Source organism: Lithobates pipiens, unplaced genomic scaffold (genome assembly GCF_037356315.1).
Source record: "Lithobates pipiens isolate NorthernLeopardFrog02 unplaced genomic scaffold, aLitPip1_a1.2 Scaffold_22, whole genome shotgun sequence".
NCBI classification, from domain to species: Eukaryota; Metazoa; Chordata; class Amphibia; order Anura; family Ranidae; genus Lithobates; species Lithobates pipiens.
Window position 1 is genome coordinate 319139635 of NW_027507784.1, and position 26935 is coordinate 319166569.

Genomic DNA, 26935 nt, shown 5'->3' on the forward strand with positions numbered 1-26935 from the left:
TCAATGGAGGAGCTGCAGAAAACCATATATGTGTTTTTGCTGTTATTTCACCACGATTTGCTTTTTTTAATTGGCCCAACAACAAATTGCCCCCCCCCCCCAAAAAAAAACCCATAAAAATGCAAAACGCAATACGCGGTAAAATCGCGTGAACAAAAACACAAAACACACAGTAAAAAGCCCTGCAGAAACGATCGAAAAGCAAACTGCCTACGGCTGATCTGAGCCTAATAAAGACCGATCACTGCTGCTCTCTCTCCTTGTGCAGGGTGACTGGTCTTGTCTCCACCCCCCTGCCCCCTCCTGTCATTTTCTGCAGCCGGTGTTCTATCGGATAGTGCCCGCTATCGAAAAGTGCCCAGGACGAACGGCGTATGCGATGTATGGACCAAAACAGCAGCTGATTCTACGATCAGCTGTTGTGACGGCGAGACGGCGCCTCCGCACAATAGCCGACGGAAGAAACGTTTGTGTCAGGTTGTGCCCTGCTCTGCAGAGGCGTGTTCATGTTGGTGAGGGGTGGATTTGTACCTGATGGGGGGGGGGGTGAGTGGATTATTAAATGATGGGCAGTGCTGCTAAACACATTTTTCTGATAGAAAAACCCAACCATCAGTTGGCTAAACGCCCCGCAAGCGTCCAGGAAGAATAGCAGAAAAAGACGTGTTTTGCAGCACTGCCCATCATTTAATAATCTGCCCCAATCATGTACAAATCCACCACCTCAACGACATGAACACGCCACGCCAGAGGCTGCGCATGCGCTGTTCATCCCGGGCACTTCTCGATAGAACACCAGCCTGTAGTGGGTGTGGCCTGCGGGGACCCTCCCACAGTTCTACTCTCTGCACAGTAATGATGTCACTGCACCCTCTTCAAGGTATTCTCTGGGTTTGTAAAGGCATTTGTTGCACACAAAGTGAATATACATCCCTTGTGGCTGTTGAGGAATATATATATTTGAATGAAAGTTTTTGTGTCCGGAGTTTTAAACTCAAAAGCTCCTACGGCAACCTGAAATATACATTTTCGATAAACTGACCCTTGATCACCGGCAACAATAATGTATTTCTGTAGGACACTGTGGAGCTCTGTTGAGTCTTCTCTGACCAACTGATGGGAAACTGTATCCGCTATCCAATCTACTCTGCGCAAATCACACCGGTATTACGCTGGCCTGTGGCCTGGGGCGATATCTGAGCCTCGGCACACTGTGCTTTGTCTAGGTGATCTACGCAAAGTTCCCTGACGTCACAATACTCTTGTCTCCTGATCCTCAGTGTCACCGGATTAACCCTTCACCATCTGTCCTCGAGTGGCAGGCAGACTTCATATACACCATATTACCAAAAGTATTGGGACATCTGCCTTTACATGCACATGAACTTTAATGGCATCCCAGTCTTAGGGTTCAGTATTGAGTTGGCCCACTCTTTTGCAGCTATAGCAGCTTCAACTCTTCTAGGAATGCTGTCCACAAGGTTTAGGAGTGTGTCTATGGGAATATTTGATCATTCTACTAGAAGTGCATTTGTGAGGTCAGGCACTGATGTTAGACAAGAAGGCCTGGCTTGCATTCCCCACTCTAATTCATCCCAAAGGTGTTCTATCAGGTTGCGCAGGCCATTCAAGTTTCTCCACCCCAAGCTCGCTCATCCATGTCTTTGGATTGGGGGAGGGGAATTGGAGTGGGGGGAGAGGATATGTGCTCTAAGGGGAAATTTGAGGGGTAGAGGAAAAAAAAATTTGGGGGGGGGGGGGAATTGTGCTGGGAGTATAGACGGGATGAAAGGATTGAGTTAAGCTTGCAGATTAATGCTCGAGGGGGGGGTTTTTGCTGACACATAATGCTTATACATCTTGGGGGGATGGGCGCAATTTGGAATGACTCGAGATGACCTTTTCCCGACAAAGGGTGTTAGTGGGATCTTATCTGAGAGGCAGAAATTGCTTGTTGCTCAAGGACTCCTAGCAACCACTGGAGGAACTCTGAGAAACCCTGATTTAGATTAAAGTTCTCTGAGTACGGGAAACCATCCTTATAAAACGGCCGCTAGATTTTTTTTTGACTGCCACTGACCTTTCATCTCTGTTCTTTTCTCAATACATGTTTCAAACCTTTCAATCCAGATTTGCAGTTAAATTTATTATGCTTGGGGACCTGAACCCAAATGGATCATCGGCACCTCTGATAGTTACACCTGGCTCCAGAATAACTGCGTTGCCTATTTAGACAAGCAACGATGGAGTATTTAGAAGCACCAAAAGTCAATAACTTCCACTTTAGGGCGTTACCAAAACTAAGAAAACGCGTGTACAGTTTGGATAAAACAGGTTGGTCATGATGAAAGGATGCTCTCCTGCTTTGACATGTTTACCAGATATTAGTACAAAGGTCATTATCAGTGAATGAATGAATGAATGAAATATTTGCATAGCGCACAACGGGAACCGAAACGCTTCAAGGCGCTGTGAGGAGCTAGGTTGTCCCTCCTCTAGAAGAGGAAGGTCTTACGTTTTTTCCTAAAGGCCAGGTGGTTTCCTTCCAGGCGGATGTTGGTTGGTAGAGCATTCCATAGCCGAGGTCCTTGGACAGCGAATCTCCAATCCCCCTTAGATAACTCAGTGACTGAGCAAGAAGCTGATGAACTCAGAAGAGGAAAAGTTAATGGCACTGGCGAGAATGGAGTGGGTGGGGGTTCGGACCTCACAATACTGGAGGACATGTAAACCCTTAGCCACCATTGTCCAACAAAATGGCTTGTGCTTAACATTTAATCTCCTGCCCCTCGTTAATTAGTACTTCAATGCCGCGTCTGCCCTTTCCACTGACAGCTGTGGAGCACATAATCAATATCCCCGAGAGGTTCTAAAACAAAAAGGAGGACAACAAACATTCACTTACCGCCATGACAAGTTCGAAGGGATACTTGTACACCCTTACCGGGGACTGGTACTTCTGCACCATCTTCCTTCACCGGCTGGGTCTATCTGTACAAAAGACAATCAGTCAGCCATTGCGTTGCTTTCCATGTACTGTACTTTCATTTGAGCAAGGACTATTCCCTTATCCTAAATGAAAGGGGTTCATGACACGGGGTTCTAATTCTCCTCTACTCCTAAAATGTGTTGAAGTGTTCAACAACAATACTCCCATAAGACTATATATGTGAATTTACATATTTTATTCATGTCATTTACCCGTAAAAGCCTCCCTTGTGTAGATATCCGAAAACTCTGTGACTGCCGATGGGAGCCACCATCGTGACTGTAATGTCAGCTGCCCCAGCAGACTCCGAGCTCCCATTTAGGTGGCACTATATAGCAGCGCTTCTCAACCTTTCCTTTCACATGAGGTTTATTGAATTTTAGGGTATACAGGACAATGTTGCCAGACATATCAAGAAAGAATTCTAGTAAATTACAGCAACAATGTTCTACATATTCTCACTGTTTATAGTAAAATATTGCAAAATGTCAACTTCAGAAGGTGTGTGTGTGTGTGTGTACATAGGTGTGGGATGGAGTGTTAAAGGTAAATGGAGCAGGGGTTTCAATATGGTGGGCGGAGGGGACTTGATGTGTTCTGAGATATTGCTGGATGGTATTTAGGAGGTGCGGAGCCTTGTAGGGAAGGTGTCTCAAAGCCATGTGAGTGTGTGGTAGGATAGTGTGGTTTGAGCAGTCAAGGAGCGTGAAGGGTTGGAGAACAAGGGTCAATAGGAAGGATGTCCCTTACATTGGAGGTCAGTGGGAAGAATGCCCCTTACATTGGAGGTCAGAGGGAAGAATGCCCTTTACATTGGTGGTCAGTGGGAGGAATGCCCCTTACATTTGTTGTCAGTGGGAAGAAGGTTCTTAACTTTTCAGGTTAAATGGAAGAAAGTCCCTTACATTGGTGATCAGTGGGAGGAATGCCCCTTACATTATGGTCAGTGGAAAGAATGAACCTTACATTGGTGGTCAATGGAAAGGATGCCCCTTGCATTAAATGGTCAGTAGGAATAATGCTCCTCACATTTGTGGTCAGTGTGAAGAATGTCCCTTACATTGGTGGTCATTTGTAGGAATGCCACTTACATTGGTGGTCTTTGGGAAGAATGCCCCTTACATTGGTGGTCATTTGGATGAATGCCCCTTAAATTGGTGGTCTTTGGGAAGAATGCCCCTTACATTGGTGCTCAGTGGGAAGAATGCTCCTTACATTGGTGGTCAATGGCACGAATGGCCATTATATTGGTGGTCAATGGGAAGAATGCCCTTTACATTGGTGGTCAGTGGGAAGATTGCTTCTTACATTAGTGGTCAAGATTGCCCTTTACATTGGTGGTCAGTGGGAAGAATGCTCCTTACATTGGTGGTCAGTGGGAAGAATGCTCCTTACATTGGCGGTCAGTGGGAAGAATGCTCCTTACATTGGAGGTCAATGGGAAGAATGCCCTTTATATTAGTGGTCAGTGGGAAGAAAGTTCCTTACATTGGTGGTCAGCAGAAAGAATGCTCCTTACATTAGTGGTCAGTGGGAAGAATGCCCTATACATTGGTGGTCAGTGAGAAGAAGGCTCCTTACGAAGGTGGACAATGGATAGAATCCCCCTTTTACAAATAGCTGAAAAGATGATTGGTGTAAATAGTTACCCCTTACAGTCTCTGGAGGAACCCAGGTTGAGAAAAGCTGCTCTATAGTGTTACCCTTTACGCCTACCTTGTTAGCTACATAAAAAGTTATGTGGGGAGGTGAAGGGAGGGGCAGATGAGCTGGGCCAGCATCGACAGTTAATATCCACCACTATGACAGTTAAATTATCTAATTTAACATCTATTGCAAGTAAATTAAAACTTTTAATGGAAAGGAAAAGTGCTGCAAGATTTAAAATGCTTTTTTTGGGGGGGGGGGGGGTCTAATTTTTTTATATTGGTGACTAAGTGACTAAATTATTTAATAATGAAAGACCTTGGCCGCATCCACTTATCTTTACATTTGGCAGAATATTAAATATTAGTCTGTTAAAATACCATACATTTTGACTGCTAAACACAGGGAATTTTACTCTACTAGGATATAACAATAGAAAGTTTCAATGCTTGTAAAATTATACTGTGCCTGTTGCACACACAAAACAAAATGAATAATCGATTGCACATTATTGTTGTTACAATACAAGCGTGCTTTTCAAGACATTGTCTGCATCTTAATTATATTCCAAGTTCAAGCAGTAACTATTGACAGATTGACATACCATGCAGATTAATTTAACAATGAGTGCAAATATGCTTTTGTGCTCCGAGATTACAGGTAGCTGCGTATTACGGTGGTACCAAGTCAAATAATTGCCTGTATCACGAGTGCTAAAGGTTTCAGATTATTATGGGGTGAAAGGACAGGGCCTATTCAAAAGTTCTTTCCAAACACAGAGAATGATATACGAAGCCAAAAAAGCAGCCATGTCAAATAGGGCATACCAAGCCTGACACAGAGCAGATCACTTTTAAATACCCCCCTTCTCTATATGAAAAAAATATTATCAGCAAAAAAATCTAATATTAAAATGAAACAAATAATATAAATAATAATATTCAGAAAAGAAACAGACAATATAGAAATACCATACTGATGACCTCACAATAGGGGTAAAACTATTTCGTGGAAGGGAGTTTAACAAGACTCGTGGCCACTCATTAAAATTAGAAGAAAAGAGGTTTAACCTTAAACTACATAGAGGGTTCTTTACTGTAAGAGCGGCAAGGATGTGGAATTCCCTTCCACAGGTGGTGGTTTCAACGGGGAGCATTAATAGTTTCAAGAAACTATTAAATAAGCACCTCAACAACCGCAACATACAGCGATATACAATGTAATACTGACATATAATCACACACATAGGTTGGACTTGATGGACTTGTGTCTTTTTTCGACCTCACCTACTATGTAACTATGTAAGAGACAGTGAAAATTGTAGTGTCCTCTCACATTGGTCAGTACAATACTCCCTTAATCTGCCAGTCACTGTAAAGTTGTCTCCTTACATTGGTGGTCAGCAAGGGAGTAGTCAGTACAAGAAGAGCTGCCTTACAATGGTGGTGATCAATCCGAGGAAGAATCCGCCCTTACATTGGTTCTCAATGGAAAGAAGACCCTATTAGACTGATCCAGTGGTAAGAATCTTATATACAGTACAACTATAAAGATCATTACTTTCAGTAGTTACTTTTAAAGAAAAAATTAGGCTACATTGGTCCCATGCTGCTGGACCTTGTGCATAAGAACTATGAAGTCATTACCCCAAGGTCAAACCTACCACAGCTCAAGGAACCCCCCACCAACCCCTGGAGAAACCTTGGTTGAGAGAGGCTGCTGTAGACTGTGGTACATGCCTACCATCTAAACAGCAAAGACACAAAATCAGGAAATTTTTTTTTATTAAAACTGGAAGCAACCCGAAGAACCAACGAAGAACAAGTCAATTGTTGAAAACTGATATAAACCTTGAGGGGCCTCGATTCACAGCAATCATTAACTAAACCTCTTCTCTGGCCAGGCCGATTAGCAGGGATCTCAGAAGTTGCCTTAAGATGATAAGCTGACCCAAATGTCCTTCATTCTATAAAAAGCTATCCAACTCTCACCTTCATCCTGAAGAACATTATCGTCTCCACCAACCCCTGGAGAAACCTTAGTCTAGAGAGGCTGCTGTAGACTGCGGCACATGCCTACCGTCTAAACAGCAAAGACACAAAATCAGGGAAAAAAAATGAATTAAAACTGGAAGCAACCCGAAGAACCAACGAAGAACAAGTAAATTGTTGAAAACTGATATAAACCTTGAGGGGCCTCCACACAGAGCAATCATTAACTAGACCCCCTTCTCTGGCCAGGCCGATTAGTGTGGATCTCAGAAGTTGCATTAAGATGATAAGCTGACCCAAATGTCCTTCATTCTATAAAAAGCTATCCAACTCTCACCTTCATTCTGAAGAACAGCATTTTTGCTTGCACATAATTGGATGCTAAAATCAGCAGAGCTTCCCCTCATTTCAGAGCTTCCCCTCAGATCTACAGCGACTGCACTTCCAAGTGCACATGTAGTGCAGAGTGGATTTACCTTTGATAAATCTACCCCTAAGACACATAAACACCCACACAAAATATAAAAACCCTCAGAAATGTTCTTCCATAGGTGCAATAAAACACGTCTTTTGCAACAGCAAAGTATTGCGACCCCCTACGGCACAACTAACATCCAAACCAGAAACCTTATCATATGCTTCTTATTTCCTCCTATCTTCTCCGCTCCCTATCATTGTAAAAAGCTTTACATACTCCATTCAATGCTATACAATGGGTCATCACCTTAAACTGATCCCCCCCCCCCCCCCCCCCGTGTAGTTCCACTGACCCAAGTTTTTTTACCAGGATGCTAATAGAAAAAGGATTTCACACTATTCACAATTCTATGCAACATTTTCATAATAAGCGATATCCTTGGTCTTCATGCCAGGCAATATCATGAACTCTGTACCCCTTATGCCGCGTACACACGATCGGACTTTCCGGCGGACCAGAGTCCGGTGGACAATTCGATTGTGTGTGGGCTCCATCTGACTTTTTCTTCCCAAAAGTCTGGCAGACCTAGAAATAAGACTGGCTTCAAATTTGTCCGCCAGACTAGGCTTTTAGCGGACAATCCGTTCGTCTGTGTGCTAGTCCGATGGACTAAAACTGACGCTAGGGCAGCTATTGGCTACTGGCTATGAAATTCTTTATTCTACGTTATCACGTTCTAATCTGTTGGACTTTTGGAGTGATCGTGTGGGGCCAAGTCCATTCGTTTGAAAGTCCAGCGGACCTCAGCTGCAAAGTCTGTCAGATTGTTCACGGGAAAGTCTGATCGTGTGTACGTGGCATTAGACCTTTCTCATATCGCTGTTATATCAAGCTGGCCACACCCAGTTAGATTTTATTACAGAAGTTCTGAAAAATCATTAGTCATTCTTTCTTGACATCATTGAGTCATCTAATTTTGTTTGAAAGCCCTTAAAAAGTAATCTAGGCTCACTATTTAAATGGAACCCCCAGATATATTAAACAGGTATCATTGCATCTGACAACAAAGTGGCTAAGTGGTTAGCACTTCCACCTGGCAGAACTAGGGTCATTGGTCCAAATCTCAACCACGGCACTACCTGCCTGGAGTTTGCATGTTCTCCCTGTACCCTGCGTGGCTTTCCTCCCACACTCCAAAGACATGTTGGTAGGTTAATTGTCTCCTGTCCCAATTGTCCCTAGTAGGTGTATGTGTGAATGGGAGTTCAGTGAGGTACAATCGTACAATTTTCCATGTTGTTTCACAGCAAGTCGGAACTGAGGAAGGAAATAATATACGAAAATCCTCATATGACAAAGGCTTTTTTATGTAGTTTATAGTTTCTGATCACGTGCAGTCTTTCTTTTTCCAATTTTTGTCATACAAAAATAGTACACATTAACCGCATCACCCGTGTTCACGTCATATGACGGCAGGGACTTGAAGTGCCGATATTTGAATGACGGGAGCAGCTGCAGGCATCATCCAGATATTATTTTCAGCCAGTTATTCCCTACACAATAAAACCAATCATAGCGGCTATTTTGCCACTTGATTGTTTTTACAATCGCCCCCCCTCCCGCCGCCCTCTCAGGTCTCACCCGTGCGATTGGCGAGCCGGAGAACGAACACACCGGCGGCAGATGTTTACCATAGAGCTGACCGAGGACCAGGTGGTACCTGGACCTCTCTATTGCCACCTACACACGATCGGAATTTTGGTCGGAAAAAGCTCTGATGGTTTTCCCGACAGAATGCCAACGGGATTTCGCTCAAGCTGTCTTGCATACACACGGTCACACCAAATTCCAACCATCAAAAACGCGGTGACCTACAACACGTACGACGGGACTAGAAAAAGGAAGTTCAATAGCCAGTAGCCAATAGCTTCCGTCTCGTAGTTGAATCTGTGTATCAGAATTGCATACACACGAACGCATTTTCGGATAGGAACTTTTTCCGACCGAAAAATTGAGAACATGCTCTCAATCTTTTGCTGGCCAAAATTCGGCCAGCAAAAGTCCAATGGAGCATACACACGATCGCATTTTCCGACCAAAAGCCCTCCTTGTTCTTTTGCTGGCCGAATTTCCGATCGTGTGTATGCGGCATATGACTCTTGGAGGCCGGGCACAGTGTTATGACGTGACGTCCGGCCTGCCAGTTGTAAACACTGCAGTGTATTCGGATGGAAATCTGGAGATCTATTTATTTTTAATTTTTTTTTTATCTCAGGCTGTCCAGCCTTATAGGCCCCACATTTCTCCATAATGAAGACCTGTCATGCCCTTTTCCTATTACAAGGGATTCTTTATATTCTAATAGCGATTAAAGTCATCAAAAAGTAAAGAATTAAAGGGCAAGTGTAAAAAAAAAAAAAAATGCCTTTTTTTTAAGTGCACCCGTGTCCGCATGCTCGCACACACAAGCGAGCGCATACGTAACTTGCACCCGTATATGTAAACAATATTCAAACCACACATGTGAGGTATTGCCACAAATGCTAGAGCGAGTGAAATAATTCTAGCACTAGACCTCCTTTGTAACTCTAAATTGGTAACCTGTAAAAAATGTTAAAGTGTAGCCTATGGAGATTTTTAACTAATGAAGTTTGGCGCTATTCCACGAGTGTGTGCAATTTTAAAGCGTGACATGTTAGGTATTTATTTACTAGGCATAGCATCATCTTTCATATTATAGAAAAAATAAAATTAAATATAAATAAAATAAAAAAATCGGGATAACACAAAAATTTTCCCAAAAAATCGTGTTTGAAATATTGCTGTGCAAATATCGTGTGACATAAAAAGTTGCAACATTTTATTCCCTAGGGTCTCTGCTAAAAAAAAATATATATATATATACTGTTTTGGGGTCCTGAGTAATTTTCTAGCAAAAAAATTATGCTTTTTACATGTAGGAGAGAAGTGTCAAATTTGGCTTGGGAGGCAAGTGGTTAAACGAAAATAGCTCGTTCTGTTCCCGTACGAGAAAAATTTGTTTTTGAAACCTTGCAAATTTTTGTTCGGAAGGTCGAGATCGGCTGTCGAAAGTTGTGTACACACTATCAGAAAATCGTACAATCGTTCCTCAGACAAAAATGTGCGCCCGATACTTCTTTTAGTGCCAGGGACCTTAGATTGTAAGATCCTTGAGGGCAGGGACTTATGTAAATGTATAATACATATGTAAAGGGCTAAAAAAAAGGTATATTTTAAAGCCGGCCTATCATATACCTCTCTGCGCCAAACTGGGACCTTCACACACTCCCTAAATTTATATATATATGTATATGTACCAACCTATATGGCGCACCCACATATATAAAGAAAAAGATTTTTTTTATATGCAGATGCCTGCAATAAAAATAATTATAAAACCACAGCAAACTAAATAATAACTGCTAAGTGTATTAAAACCTAGCAATACGGACAAAAATAGCAGCCGTTAAAAAGTTATCGTACAAATACATTAAAAAAGTAATACAAACAATTCATCAAGGTAAATCTGAGAATGTCCGCATTAAAACAGCGCTTTGTAGAAAGTCCTTTATAGAAGTAACAATGTACGAGCAATCACTAGAAAGTTCTTAATGTGCAGATAAGGTGTCTATAGTGATCTAATCAGAGTTGCAAGGTGATCAAAGTGCTGTCAACCTTTCTTCCACCATAAACCGGGAGTGCTTCCCCACATGCGATGCGTACCCCCAAGGGGGTTAAACTCACCAGACACTGCTGAAAACACAAGCCTTAAGGAGTAGTCACTTCCTTGAGTATGGTAATATATCACCTTAGCGTTGCAGTTCCAAACAGTCCTCCAAGTATGTCATAAAAATAAAACAAAGTGTGCACATAGCATAATACTGTTTTATTTTTTAAAAGGTTCGCACAAAACAATAGAATCACCCATTTACATATCTGCGTACATTGTCTAAAACATCATCAGCATTTCAAAAATGTGTACTTCACCGATTATTCAGATCTCAGAGCCATCCACAAGTGTTCCACTGTGTACACTGTGCTTCACTTCCTGGTCTGTGGTCAGCGGTGGAGCGCACACCTCACTTCCGGTAGCGTCGTGTAGGCCACGCCCTGACGCGTTTCGTCACTTCCGACTTCAACAGAGGGCGTCTGTTGAAGTCGGAAGTGACGAAACGCGTCAGGGCGTGGCCTACACGACGCTACCGGAAGTGAGGTGTGCGCTCCACCGCTGACCACAGACCAGGAAGTGAAGCACAGTGTACACAGTGGAACACTTGTGGATGGCTCTGAGATCTGAATAATCGGTGAAGTACACATTTTTGAAATGCTGATGATGTTTTAGACAATGTACGCAGATATGTAAATGGGTGATTCTATTGTTTTGTGCGAACCTTTTAAAAAATAAAACAGTATTATGCTATGTGCACACTTTGTTTTATTTTTATGACATACTTGGAGGACTGTTTGGAACTGCAACGCTAAGGTGATATATTACCATATGTAAAGGGCTGCCTAAATTGAGGGCGCTATAATAGTACCTGAAAAAAATAAAAAATAAAATATGCACAAACTATTCCCACGAAATTAAAACCACATTCACAGTTAGAATTTTCGTTTGCTCCACAAAAATTTTCTATCCTGCTCCTTTCAAATATGAACATCAACTTGATCCTACTAAACCATTAGAAAATTGAATGAACATACTCAAATAAAAATAAATTTAAAACAAAATTCTATTGGTGTATAACTGGCTCAAGAATTGAATGGCATTTTTTGGCACCACACACGCCTCCTGCAATTGTTCTCCTATGTCAAATGTACATTGCTCCTATTGTTTATGCTATATTTGTCTATACTACACCTACTGTCTATGACCAGATGTACCATTGTACTACTAGACTTTGTTTTCTTTGTGAAGCTTTTGCAAAACGGAATATTAAATGTGTAAAATAAAAAAAATAAAAAACACAAAAAAAAAAAAAAAAATCACAAGCAGACAAGTTATAATAATAATAAAAAATATATATATAAAAGCAAAAAGGGACAATTTTGAAAAAAAAATCACAATATGAGAAAAATGCCAAATATCACTATGAGCCCCATCCGGGCATGACCCATGTCACTAAGAGAAATTCTAAGGACAAAATAAACTATTCAGTGCTAACCATCCAAACAAATAATTTAAAATGCGCAATTGCTATTAGGAACTAATTACTGCTAATATATCTCCAACTAATATCTGGCAGAATCAATAAGTGCTAATTAACATAAAATCTGGTAGATACAAAAAAAATACTTGATAAATAAAGCTATGACATAACAGTCCACCTGTGCAAGAGAGGTGCAATTCCTGGGGATCTGGAAAAAAAAGACCAATAGATCGATCCTTCGAGCTCCAGCTCGGTCTTGGAAGTTCAGTAGAAATCTCTGTAGTACTCGGTAAAATACTTGGCTAGAAATAGGTCTGAAATACTCCGTAGAGCGGCGAGTTCACTGGGGGAATGGAACATGTGTTCCCTGCTTCCTGCTGTTATGTAAAGCTTCCACACTGGAGGTTCAATGTACGTCATCCAACTTTCCTTGAAATAGATTGATATCCAGGTACCCTGCACCCCCGTGGGTAGCCTGGTTTCTTGATGGCACGCAATGGCCATCTCTGAGGCTAAACTCTTACCAACTAATCACATCTTCTCTATTATCGGGATTAAAGAGGTAGCACATTTCTAGGTGTATTCTACCCTGGGGTCTCCAAACTTTCTAAAGAAAGGCCAGTTTACTGTCCTTCAGACCTTAGGAGGGCTGGACTGTGGCCATCAGCAGGGGCGGACTGACCACTCATGGGTCCCCCAGGCAATAGGAGATTATGGGGCCCCCAGGCAATCCGAGTTTATGGGACCACACAGTATGCAATCACACAGTATACACATACATGTACACACAGTATACACATGTTTCTATTGGCTGAGAAGGTACTGAAGAGGTGGGGCAGCTATAATCTTGGGATTTTTAGACCAAAAGGATGTCGGTAAGGGACATTTCAGAGACAGATATAAAAAAAAAACTGATTTTTACATACTGTCCCTGGTTTTACTGAGGCTGGCAACCCTGATGGGGCCCCCTAGTGGCTCAGGGCCCTTGGGCAGTGCCCGAGTGGCCCAATGGTCAGTCCGCCCCTGGCCATCAGGAGTACAAAATGTCCCAGCGTCAGTGGGAGTCAACAATTCCCTATCATTGGTGTCAGTGGGAGGAACTGTGCCCCATCATTGGGCCCCTTTGTTGGTGTTATTGTGAGGAATTGTGCCCTTCAATGGTGTCAGTGAATAAAATAGCAACCCAAGGGCCAAATAAAAGCAAGAAAAGGCCCACATCTGGCCACAGTTTCTAGACCACTGCCCCAGTGCATTCTAGGCATTAGGGTAAAAATGTGCCCTCCTTAAACACTTACCTGCGCATACCTCCCAACATTTTGAGATGGGAATGAGGGGCACCTACTAGCAAATGTATGTAGGCATAGAACACGTCCCCTGCCACGCCCCCTTAAAGGAGAATTAACCAAAAAAAGGTTAATTAAATCCACAAGGGACTTTTTTCTACCACTACTATTCCTTTATATTGGCTTTTTAAATTTACAAATGCAGCAATTTAGAATTTGGATGAAAGGTTTAGCACTGGGAAACACTTTTTGAAAGATAGAAGTGCATTTTATATATAACTATATAGATCAGACCAAAATGAGAGACAAATGGGGGGGGGGGGGGGGGGGAAGAGGGACATTGCTCCAAATCAGGGACAGTCCCTTGAAAATCAGGGACAACTGGGAGCTATGCCTGAGGTCCGCCATGCTTTCTCTGCCTTCTAGGTTCTGGAGGTTGGTATCGAGCTGCTGTGAGTCAGGTTCTGGGAGGAGAAAGGAGGAGGGACCAGGGATGTGGTATGCCAAGCGATGTGTGTGTCTATGGACGGATACAGCCCTGGCTAGGACCATGCAGGCATAGGTGTCTCTTTAGTAGCCAATTTAAAGTGGTTGTAAACCCTTACACGCCACTTTTCCCTACAGGTAGGCCTATAATAAGGCTTACCTGTAGGCACTGGAAATATCTATTAAAAACCTGCACGGTTTAGGAGATATTTACCATATACCCTTGCGCACTGACATCATTGGTGCATGCAAACTGAAGAAAGGGCACGTGCCGTGACCGTCGGCTCCCACGCGAATGCGCGGGAGTGACATCACGCGACTCCAACCAGTCACAGAGCCGGAGTCCACGGCCCCCGGAAGGAAGAGGGGTGAAGATGGACGCGGCCACCAGTGGGGGCCTCAGGGACATAGCGGACTTCGTGTGAAGGTAAGTGCAACATAATGGGCTAGTATGAGATGCATACTAGCCCATTATGCTTTTACTTTGCAGGGGGGAAAAGAGGAAGTAAAACCAATCAGGGTTTACTTCCTCTTTAAAAAGATTTAAAAAAAAGTAATTGTGGACCTTCTCTTCCTTTCAAAGTGGGGGCCGACAACACGTCGATCACAATCTACTTGTTGATCGTGGCCAGGTGACAGGTAGATCAGATCCCTTCCCTGCCAACCCCGAAAACCTGGACAGTAGTGGGGTCGGCATTTACTGGAACCGATCCCCTGTATTTTCCCCTTGCAGCAGCGGAAAGACAGCTTCTCCTCCTCTCCCTCCTGCAGCAGCTGAATGCCGGCAGGAGGGAAAAGAGGAGAAGCTGGCTTTCCACTGCTGCAGGGGGAAAATACAGGAGATCAGTTCCAGTAAATGCTACCCCCCACCTCCCCTTCTGTCCAGGTAGCTTCCCCTTTCTTCTGCTGCCTGGGTCGTGTGCTCCCCTGGTTCCCGACATACCCTGCAGCACATCCAAATTCCCCTTCTCTCCTCTCTTCTCCAGCTGGCTACAGTGGGGGATGCTTTCAGGATGGAGAGCAAGTAAAGTGACTATTAAATATGTAATTTACCGGCCTCTTCCTTTCCTAAATGAACAAGTGAATGATCAGCAACGATGCCAACTGAGAGTTGACAGTCGTATAACTTCTGGTGTCTGTAAAGTTCTTAGCTGTGTTCACAAGAGTCTGACACAGATCAGACCCTGCTGCAGCCCTTCACTATGTAGCTTACTAAAACGTCACAACATTGCAGACTGATCACTGGGCAGAGAGGAGACTAAGGAAATGCTTCCTCTTTCCTGCAGCAGACTGAGGACATCAATTAAGCATAGGCGAAGTTGGCTGACTGGAACTCTAATGCCCCGTACACATGATCGGATTTTCCGACAACAAATGTTGGATGGAAGCTTGATGTTGGAAATTCCGACCGTGTGTAGGCACCATCGGACATTTTTTGTCGGAATTTCCGACAACAAAAATTTAAGAGCTGGCTCTCAAATTTTCTGACAACAAAATCCGTTGTCAGAAATTCCAATCATGTGTACACAATTCCGACACACAAAATTCCATGCATGCTCGGAATCAAGCAGAAGAGTCACACTGGCTATTAAATGTCCTTTTTCTCGGCTCGTCGTACGTGTTGTACGCAGAGGCGGACTGACAACTCATGGGGCCCCCGGGCAATAGGAGATTATCAGGCCCCCAGGCAATCAGAGATTATGGGGCCACACAGTATACACAAACACACACGCACACAGTATACACAGACATGTTTCTATTGGCTGAGAAGGTACTGGAGAGGTGGGGCAGCTATAATCTCTGGATTTTTAGACCAAAAGGATGTCGGTAAGGGACATTTCAGAGACAGATGTAAAAAAAAAAAAAAACACACAAATTTTTACATACTGTCTCTGGTTTTACTGAGGCTGGCAACCCTGATGGGGCCCCCTAGTGGCATGGGGCCCTCGGGCAGTGCCCGAGTGGCCCAATGGTCAGTCTGCCCCTGGTTGTACGCCCCGCGTTCTTGCCCATCGCAATTTCTGACATTTGTGCGACCGTATGTATGCAAGACAAGTTTGAGCCAACATCCGTCAGAAATAAAGCCCATGGATTTCGTTGTCGGAGTCTCAGATCGTGTGTACATTAGTTTTATTGAATAACAATACTGTAGCTATGCTTGGTTTAAAAAAAAAGAAAAAAAAAAAAAATCGCACTTTACACAATCCCAGAACATACTTCTTGCATGACACAAATTATTTTTGTTTTCCAACCTTGTGACAATGTGATTATATTTAAACAGTTGAGCTAAATGTAGTTAGCGTGTAACAGAATACGATGGGTATGGCACATATATAACATAGCTCCAGGGGCGGACTGACAACTCATGGGGCCCCCGGGCAATAGGAGATTATGGGGCCCCCAGGCAATCAGAGATTATGGGGCCACATAGTATACACAAACACACACACACACAGTATACAATCACACACACAGTACACACAGACATGTTTCTATTGGCTGAGAAGGTACTGGAGAGGTGGGGCAGCTATAATCTTGGGATTTACATACTGACCCTGGTTTTGCCAAGGCTGGCAACCCTGATGGGGCCCCCTAGTGGCATGGGGCCCTCGGGCAGTGCCCGACTAGCCCAATGGTCAGTCCGCCCCTGCATAGCTCCCAACTGTCCCGGAATTTGAGGGACTGTCCCTGATTTAGAACAATGTCCCTCTGTCCCTCATTCCTCCTCATTTGTGCCTCATCTTGGTCTGATCTATATAGTCGTATATAAAATGCATTACTTATTTATCAAAAAGTCCCCTTTCACACGGGCGGATAGAATTCAGCTTTTTGCTGCCGATAGATGAAGTTATCTGCCTCACCTAAACTCACACAATGCTTTCCTATGGCCCCATTCACACACTGTGTTTAGCGACGATTTTGTTACATGCGGTTTTGTGCGGTTAGAAAAAATAAGTTTGACTGCGTCCAGGACCGATTTAGCGCAGCCATCTGTACATAACCGGAGGTAATCGCAGTGTACTATTTCTCCTGCGGACAGCACATCAGAATTGGCAAGAAAATGCCACAGTAACTAAACGCAGCTGCATGTAAACGCACGTTAATGCTGCTAATCGCAATGTGCAACTGCAAGTGATCGCTGTGCCCGGTGTCTTGGAATTAAAAACAAAACATGCTTTTAACAGCGGTAGAACAGCCGCCCGTGTGAAAGAGGCCTAAAGGAATAGTAGTGGCAAGCAAGCACTTGTGGGTTTAACCAATAATTTTTTTGGTACAATTCTCCTTTAAAGTGATTGTAAAGTCTCGTTTTTTTTTTTTCCCTATAAAAGTAATAAACATGTTATACTTATCTCCTCTGCTGTAGTGGATTTGCACAGAGCAGCCCCGATCCTCCTCTTCTCTGGACCCTCTCTCCTGTTGTGCGCCCCCCACAGCAGTTAGCTTTCTATGGGGGCACCCGAGCCAGAGCTGCCGTTTCGTGTGTCCATTCAGACACAGAGCTCCGGTTTGACCCCGCCCCTCTCTCTCCGGACTGGTTAACTGACTTTGATTGACAGCAGCGGGAGCCAATGGCGCCACTACTGTGTCTCAATCAGGAGGGGGAGTCCTGGATGGCTGAGAAACTTGTGGACATCGCTGGACAGAGAGGGGGCTCCGGTAAGTATTAGGCGGGCCAAGGGGGGCTGCTGCACACAGAAGGCTTTTTATCCTAATGCATTAAAAGTGGATGTAAACCCTCATATATATCCAGTGACGTGTACAGTCTCAGATGATACACACACAGATGAAACAAATCTCCCTACATAAGTTTTACATGTATATCTGCTGTCTTCAGCTTGCTATATTCTTTAGAAAGTGCACATCCTGTTAGAAATGTTCTCTTCTTGTTCAGCAGTGTGTGTGGCTTCTTGGCATACACTGTGTGACAGCTGGTTGGTGGAAAGGCTCCCCTCCACATAGGCAGAGGAAGTAAGGAATGTGCAGAGCTGTGCCGTGATTAGACCAGCTCTCTGCTAATCTATTTATAGAGCCACCCCGACACAAATTTCAGGCTGGTTTTATCACAGTTGTCGGAGGTTTAACCAGGTGAGATTTCATGAATCAGGTTTACATCCACTTTAAAGGGGATCTTCAGTAATTTTTTTTCATCTTTCCATCTATGAAATCTTCTGCCCTTGTTTTAACTTTGGATTTTCTGCCAGTAAATACCTTATACAGCCCACTTCCTGTTTCTCATCTGGTCATTAGCCTAGGCTTATGACATCATGTACAGCTCTCTCTCGCTCTTGTAAGAGTTTGCTAGGAAGGGAGGGAGGATGAGTCATAAGAGGGCCAATAAATGCTGCAGAGCTGGAGGTGTGTAAATACAGGAAGTGAACAGGCAGCAGCTTCAGCTGCCCACAGTTAAAATGGCTGCAGCCAGACTCAGTGGAAGGAGATTTCTGCATTATATTTGGCAAGTACAGAATCACAGTATATATAAAATAATATGCAAAGTGGTTGGAGGGAAGCTTCAGAATGGCAAAGATGTTTTTATTACAAATTATGTGAGCAGCCTGCAGTTCCCCTTTAAAATAAAAAAAACACCTGATTTTACAACCCCTTTAAGCGGGGTGTGGCAGGGGGTGTGTCCTATGCCTACATACTTTTGCTAACAAGCAGCCCTCATTCCTATCTCAGAAAGCTGGGCAGGTAGGATATCGTTACATTGGTCCAAGCGAGATTGCCAAACCTGGAATTCATTTTTGGACAGTTTTAATGATGAAATTTGTGTCCGATTTCAACTATATTGAGTCAAAGGTTAACCAATAGCTGACCAGCGCACAACAATGTACGTCGGCACAATGACACGGCTGGGCAAATGGGCATACAGGTATATCCCCTTTAAATCGTGGCATTGTGGGTGTGTGTGCCTGCCGCATGCTCCGTGACTGCGCCACAGTTCCCGTGGACTCGATGTCCGCCAGGGGTCCACGATTGTGTCACAGAGCGGAAGAACAGGGAGATGCCTTTGTAAACAAGGCATTTCCCTGTTCTGTCTAGTAACATGACAGAGATCTACTGCAGTGATTGCTGTCATGTCAGTGGTAGCCCATCCCCCTCACAGTTAGAACACTTCCCTAGGACACACTTAACCCCTTTATCGCCTCCTATTTAACCCCTTTTCTGCCAGTGTCATTTACACAGTAATTAGTGCATTTTTATAGCACTGATCGCTGTATAAATGACAATGGTCCCAAAATGGTGTCCAAAGGGTCCGATGCATCTACCATAATGTCGCAGTCATGATAAAAATCACAAATTGCTGCTTTATTAGATTACTAATAAAAAAAAATGCTATTAATCATGTAGATAATATAACTTTTGCCCAATCCAATCAATATCCGCTTATTGTTATTTTTTATTTTTTTTACCAAAAATATGTAGAAGAATACATATCGGCCTAAACTGTGGGAGAAATTTGTTTTTTTATATATTTTTGGGGATCTTTATTATAGCAAAAAGTAAAAAATATTGCTTTTTATTTTTCACAATTGTCGCTATTTTTTTGTTTATAGCGCAAAAAATAAAAACCGCAGAGGTGATCAAATGCCATGAAAAAAAAGCTCTATTTGTGGAAAAAAAAGGACGTCAATTTTGTTTGGGTTCACGACAGCGCAATTGTCAGTTAAAGCAGCGCAGTGCCGAATCACAAAAAGTGTGCTGGTCGGGAAGGGGGTAAATCCTTCCGGGGCTGAAGTGGTTAAATCTGTAATTTTGCATCAAAATCAGGTTATGCTGAGATCGGTCGTCTTTTCCCTCTCTGCTCTCAGACTGTGTATAGCCCCCCTGCCTGGATACCCCACAGAACCCGCCAAGGCTTCCTGACAAGCCCTGGGAATGATTGTGGATTGTGCGATGTACCGTGGGACAGGCGGTGGTCGCTCGGTGCGGGGACAATGCCCCGTGTTCAGAAGGGAACAAGTGCAGCCTGTGTTGTCCTCCCCCTGGATGGGTGCCACCAGTGGGAGGCTGGCAGAGCGTTTCCCTGACACATTCTGTACAGATCTGACATATGCCGCGCTTCTACACAACTGAGTAGGAGTCACTTATAAAGGAAGCTTTCTTCTCTGGAGCGCGGAAGCTGGCGGTGACATTGTGCTTCCCCTGGCACCTCCAATCTGCCGAGCGCCGCGCCTTTCATCTCTTAAGTGCTCTAGTGACATTATTTCTGTGGTTTAATTGTTACCGGATCCATACTAGGAGGAGATCGCTTATTACCGCTGTTCCTCCAAATAACCCTATTCAGAATCGCATCGGAGACCATCACATGGCACTTAAAGAAGTATTAAATCCAAAGCCAAAAATGTAATATATTGCAGCTTACTAAGCAGATGAGGTGGCTGCATTTGTTTTCTTTTCTTTGGCTTTTCCCTGTGTCTTCACCTGGTGATCTGGCCAGTAACACACCTCCTGTATTAGTGAGACACAACTCTGGAGGAATGAGCACAGAAGGCACAGCAGACAGCGGCATTATCAGTCTGGTGGGGGGGGGGGGGGGGGGGGCAGCAGATTGTAGGTGCCAGGGGAAGCACAATGTCACCGCCAGCTTCCGCACTCCAGAGAAGAAAGCTTCCTTTAAAGGTATTAGCATATTTAAATGCACTAACAAATTGAAGTCAAACTCTAGCTCACACTTTTAGGCCCCTTTCATACTTATGCGACTTGTCCTGTGACTTGGGACTGCAAAGTCGTATGACAAGTCGTACCCCATGATGTCCAATGAGTACTGTTAAAGCGGAGTTCCACCCAAAAGTGGAACTTCTGCTCATTAGTCTCCTCTCCCCCTCCGGTGCCACAATTGGCACCTTTCGGGGGAGGGGGGACAGGATAACTGTCTTTGACAGGTGTCCTGTTCCCACTTCCGAGAGTCCAGGCCATGGCCTGTGACATCACCGCGGGGCTCCCTCCTCCTCTCCCTGTCACCAGGCCAGTAGGAGAGAGGAGCGGAGCCTCGCGAATGCGCAGTAGGGTTCCCGGTGTGAAGTCGTAAGGCTATACTGCCAGGTTCCCTCACACGCAATGGCGGCGGCTGCACCTGACAGCTGATGGAAACATCAGCTGCGGTGCCAACATCGCTAGACTCCAGGACAGGTAAGTGTCCTATTGTTAAAAGCCAGCAGCTGCAGTATGTGTAGCTGCTGGCTATTTTTTTTTTTTTTTATGGGCAGAACACCACTAATATCTGTGCGACTTCAAAGTAGTCCCTGTACTACTTTGGTTCCGACTTTGATGCGAGTTGAGGTCCATAGACCTCAAGTTTACACCGGCGTTCCCTGAAATCGCAGCAAAATCCTGGCAAAAGCATGGCAAATGCAATCAAAAACGCATAATAAATGCATCAGGCGCCAGCAAAGTGGGGGAAAAAAACAGGAAGAAAAAAGAAAAAAAGCACCTGCAATTCATCTGGAAATGCATCAAAAACACACTGGAACTCACCAAAAACATGCAAAAACGCGGCCAGAATGAATCTACAACATACATTTATGTATGCTGGAAATAAACCAACCTGGCTTATCTTTTTGTTTTGGTGTCCACCCAGGAAGATCCACTTTTTTATATGCACGTGTGTCTTAGTGCAGACAAGTGAGACCTGTTTTTCTTGAACTACCCCTACATGTGTCCTGATGAAGCAAACCAGCGAAACACGTTGACGTACAGGGGCTCACACATCTTACATGGAGTAACAACTTGCTTCTTTAGTGTCATGTCCATGTTGTCCACATTTTATATATATGTTCATATATGTTTTTAAGCTCTATGTTTTTGCTTAAAATCTTTTATTGCGTTGTACTAATAAAGTTTATACATATCCTGCAGCTGCAAGCATCACCCCAGTACCATTTTTTTTAGCGCCGATGGTCGGTTTTCTTGTAATAACAATCAATGCGGCTAAGCAGCGGCACGGCTGTTATCACAAGCCGCCTTCCACCGCTACGCCTGGGTCTCCCGTCCCCCTGGGAGACCAAAGCCACCAGACACCAGTCCTGAACAAAGCTGGGTTCGGCTTTCATCAGGTCTCTGATGTAGTAACCCGAAAGCAACGTCACAACGTAATTTCCGGTTTACTCAGCAGCCAACGGCGCCAGATTAAAAAAATCCACAGTATTTAAAAATTCACATTTTGCACTGCACTGCAGAGGAGGGGTTTGGCATCTTATAGACTGCAGATCCCTCCATAAAGAGTAGCTGTCACTGCCTATCACTGTCACAAGCGATGTTTACATTCCTTGTGACAGCAATAAAAGTGATCAGGAATTTTTTTTTTTAACCACTTGCTGCCCGCCATATAACAAAATGACGTCGGCAAAATGGTTGCGATATCCTGACCGGAGGTCATATGACATCTTTCAGGATATCAAGCCGCTGCTCGCCCCCGGGGGCACATATCACGGCAATCGTTGTTGCGCCGTGTCAGCCTGACACACCGCAACTACGATCTCGGTAAACAGCCTCTGACAGAGACTCTTTACCACATGATCAGCCATGTCCGATCATGGCTGATCACGATGTAAACAGGAAGAGCCATTGATCAGCTTTTCCTCACTCGTGTCTGACAGACAAGAGTAGAAGAGAGCCGATCGGCTGCTCTCCTGACAGGAGGGATCTTTGCTGATTGTTTATCAGTGCAGCCCCCCCTCGGATGCCTGCCCAGGACCGCCAGGACCACCAGGGATGGCCACCACACTGGACCACCAGGTATGCCACCCTAGACCACCAGAAATGCCAATCAGTGCCAAATCAAAATGCCTGCCAGTGCCACCAGTGATGCATATCCGTTAAATCTATCACTGCCAACTATTAGTGCCCATCAATGTCCATCAGTTTCAGTGCCCATCAGGGCAGCATATCCGTGCCGTCTATCAGTGCCACCCATAAGTACCCATCAGTGCAGCCTTTCAGTGCCCATCAGTGTCGCCTATGAGTGCCCATCGTCAGTGCCCATCTGTGCCACCTCATCGGTGCTGCCTTATCAGTGCCCATCAGTTAAGGAGAAAACTTATTTACAAAATTTTATAACAAAAACAAAGAAAAACTTTTAAAGCGCCCTGTCCCTCTGTGCTCGCACACCAAAGAACGCCCACAAATGTTAACAGTGTTCAAATCACACATGTGAGGTATCGTCACGATCACGTGCGCAATTTTAAAGTGTGACATGTTAGGTATCTATTTACTTACTTGTGTAATTTCATCTTTCATATTATACAAAAAATAAATAAAATGCTTTTTTTTAAATTCATTAAAGTATATTTTTTCCCAAAAAAATTGCGTTTGAAAGACCGCTGTGCAAATACAGTGTGACATAAAATATTGTAATGACCACCATTTTATTCTCTAGGGTCTCTGCTAAATATATAGAATATATATATATATAATCTGAATACTTTCCGTCCCCACTGTGTGTTTGTGTGTGTGTGTGTGTGTGTGTGTGTGTATATATATATATATATATATATATATATATATATATATAATTTTTGGGGGATTCTAAGTTATTTTCTAGTAAAAAAATATACAGATTTTTAACTTGTAAACATTAAGTGTCATAAATTGGTTATTAAGCCCTTCATGCCTAAGCCTAAGAAAAAAACAACCCTTTTGGGTGTGATGAGGTATGTGCACACACATACGTACAGATGTACGTAAATAATGAGTTGGGATGGCGCAGTGAGAGAAATAAATACCTGGCGGTATGTGTTTTTTTCAGGTATGGAGTCTGGCGTCACATAGGGCTAGCTCCAGGCTCTCCTCATTCCAGTACTATCTCATATACAATCTGCAATACAAGAATAGACAACACTCAGTACATTGCATTTCATAGCAATTCCATGCAGATTGCTTTGCACAGTTCCAATAGGTTTTAGTCCTTTACACCCCACTATCCACCACACCCCAAGTTATTAATTTGGGGGGGGGGGGGCGGGAGATGACAGCGGGGAAATTACCCTTTAAGTCCAAAAAAATAAAAACACATAAAAACAGTTCTGGCTTTAGGTACATTTTAACTGCACAAGGCGACCAGCTCTGCCAAGTTCAGCTGCTTATATATCTGTATACTAAGGTGTGTGAATTGTAATTTTTTTCGAACCAATTTCGTGAGATATTGTGTAAAAAATCTTTTTTGTTGATAACATGTGAATAACAATTATAATAATAATAAAATAATAAATATCTTTATTAATAATAATCTAAAAAAATAAGTGTGTGTGTGTGTGTGTATGTATGTGTATATATATATATATATATATATATATATATATAATACACACACACACACACACAGTATCTCACCAAAGTGAGTACACCCCTCACATTTTTGTAAATATTTTATTATATCTTTTTATGTGACAACACTGAAGAAATTACACTTTGCTAGTAGTGAGTGTACAGCTTGTATAACAGTGTAAATTTGCTGTCCCCTCAAAATAACTCAACACACGGCCATTGATATCTAAACTGCTGGCAACAAAAGTGAGTACACCCCTAAGTGAAAATGTCCAAATCGTCAATATTGTGTGTGGCCACCATTATTTTCCAGCACTGCCTTAGTCCTCTTCCACTCCTCCATGATGACATCACAGAGCTGGTGGATGTTAGAGACCCTGTGCTCTTACACCTTCCCTCTGAGTATGCCCCACAGATAGGGTTTATTTCTGGAGACATGCTTGGCCAGTCCATCACCTTCTTTAGCAAGGCAGTGGTCATCTTGGAGATGTGTTTGGGGTCGTTACGTTGGAATACTGCCCTGCGGCCCAGTCTCCAAAGGGATACATGTTGGCATTTATGGTTCCCTCAATGAACTGTGCTCCCCAGTTCCGGCAGCACTCATGCAGCCCCAGACCATGACACTCCCAACACCATGCTTGACTGTAGGCAAGACACACTTGTCTTTGTACTCCTCACCTGGTTGTCGCCACACATGCCTGACACCATCTTAACCAAATATGTTTATCTTGGTCTCATCAGACCACAGGACATGGTTCCAGTAATCCATGTACTTAGTCTGCTTGTCTTCAGCAAACTGTCTGCAGGCTTTCTTGTGCATCATCTTTAGAAGAAGCTTCCTTCTGAGACAACAGCCATGCAGACCAATTTGATGCAGTGTGTGGCGAATGGTGATGAGCACTCACAGGCTGACCCCCCCCCCCCCCCCCACCCCTTCAACCTCTGCAGCAATGCTGGCAGCACTCATACGTCTATTTCCCAAAGACAACCTCTGGAAAAGACACTGAGTATGTACACTCAACTTCTTTGGTCGACCATGGGGAGGCCTGTTCTGAGTGGAACCTGTCCTGTCCTGTTAAACCAGTGTATGGTCTTGGCCACCATGCTGCAGCTCAGTTTCAGGGTCTTGGCAATCTTCTTATAGCCTAGGCCAATGATGGTGAACCTTGGCACCCCAGATGTTTTGGAACTACATTTCCCATGATGCTCATGCACTTTGCAGTTTAGTTGAGCATCATGATAAATGTAGTATCAAAACATCTGGGGTGCCAAGGTTTGCCATCACTGGCCTAGGCCATCTGTATGTAGAGCAACAATTCTTTTTTTCAGATCCTCAGAGAGTTCTTTGTCATGATTTGCCATGTTGAACTTCCAGTGATCAGTATGAGAGTCAATCATCACAGTCAGTGATGATTTGGGTAGTCATGTCATCTGCTGGCATTGGTCCACTGTGTTTTATCAAGTTCAAAGTCAACACAGCCCCTCTACCAGGAAATTCTACAGCACTTCGTGCTTCCCTCTGCTGACCACCTTTATGGAGATGTTTACTTAATTTTCCAGCAGGACTTGGCACCTGCCCAAACTGCCAAATGTAGCAATTCCTGGTTTAATGATCATGGTATCACTGTGCTTGATTGGCCAGCAAACTCGCCTGACCTAAACCCCATAGAGAATCGGTGGGGTACGGTTAGGAGGAAGTTGAGACACATCAGACCCAACAATGAAGATAAGCTGAAAGTCGCTATCAAAGCAACCTGGGCTTCCATAACACCTCAGCAGTGCCACAGGCTGATAGCCTCCATGCCACACTGCATTGATGCAGTAATTCATGCAAAAGGAGCCCCGACCAAGTATTGAGTGCATACTATACTGTACATGGCCATACTTTTCAGTAAGCCAACATTTCTGTATTAAAAATGCTTTTTTTAGTGATTTATGTTGGTAAAATTAAAATTTTCTGAGATAGTGAATTTTGGGTTTTCACTAGGCATTAGCCATAATCAAAATTTTAAAGAAATGCTTGAAATATATCACTCTGTGTGTAACGCATCTATATAAAATATGAGTTTCTTTGATGATATTCTAATTTTATGAGATGCACCTGTGTGTGTGTGTGTGTGTGTGTATATGTATTTATTTTTATATATATATATATATATATATATATATATATATATATATATACATACATACATACATACATACACACACACACACACACACACACACACACACACACACACACACACACACACACTGCATTCCCATTGTATAAAGATATCTTCATCCTAAACACATCCCACCCATGACAGCACCTAAACAGACACTTCGGCTACTTTCACACTGGGGTGTTGGGAGCGACGGCGGTAAAGGCAGCTATTTTTAGCAATGCTTTACCATTGTTTTTGAGGTCCTTTTCGGTCGCTAGTGGGGTGCTTTTAACCCCCGTTAATGGCCAAAAAAGGGTTAAAATTTCCCGCAAAGCGACTCCTGCCAGCGCACCGCTCCAGTGTGAAATCAGTCGGGCTTTCACACTGGAGTAAGGCCGCGTACACACGCGGGGACTGTTCGCTCAACTTTGTCCGTCAAACAGTTTCAGCAAACAGTCCGCTCAAAATTAGCATGGACGGACTTGCCCACACACGACGAACGAACAGTTTGCTGAAACCGTGCGCGATGACGTG

At 43.6% G+C, this 26935-nt stretch overlaps 1 protein-coding gene across 5 annotated transcripts in view; it reads right to left on the minus strand.

Moving 5' to 3' along the window:
• Positions 1-26935, minus strand: part of SEC14L5 (SEC14 like lipid binding 5) — a 149234-nt gene that overhangs the window by 73688 nt on the left and 48611 nt on the right. For 4 of the 5 annotated variants that reach the window (XM_077449468.1, XM_077449465.1, XM_077449467.1 and 1 more), the window contains exons 2-3: positions 23711-23802; positions 2906-2991 (exon numbers count right to left, since the gene is read on the minus strand). In XM_077449468.1, coding sequence (XP_077305594.1) covers positions 2906-2968 — 63 coding nt within the window. In that variant the 5' untranslated portion in view covers positions 2969-2991; positions 23711-23802. Of the gene's footprint in view, positions 1-2905; positions 2992-12394; positions 12418-23710; positions 23803-26935 lie in introns of those variants that run through there. The other variant, XM_077449469.1, reaches the window with a different exon arrangement.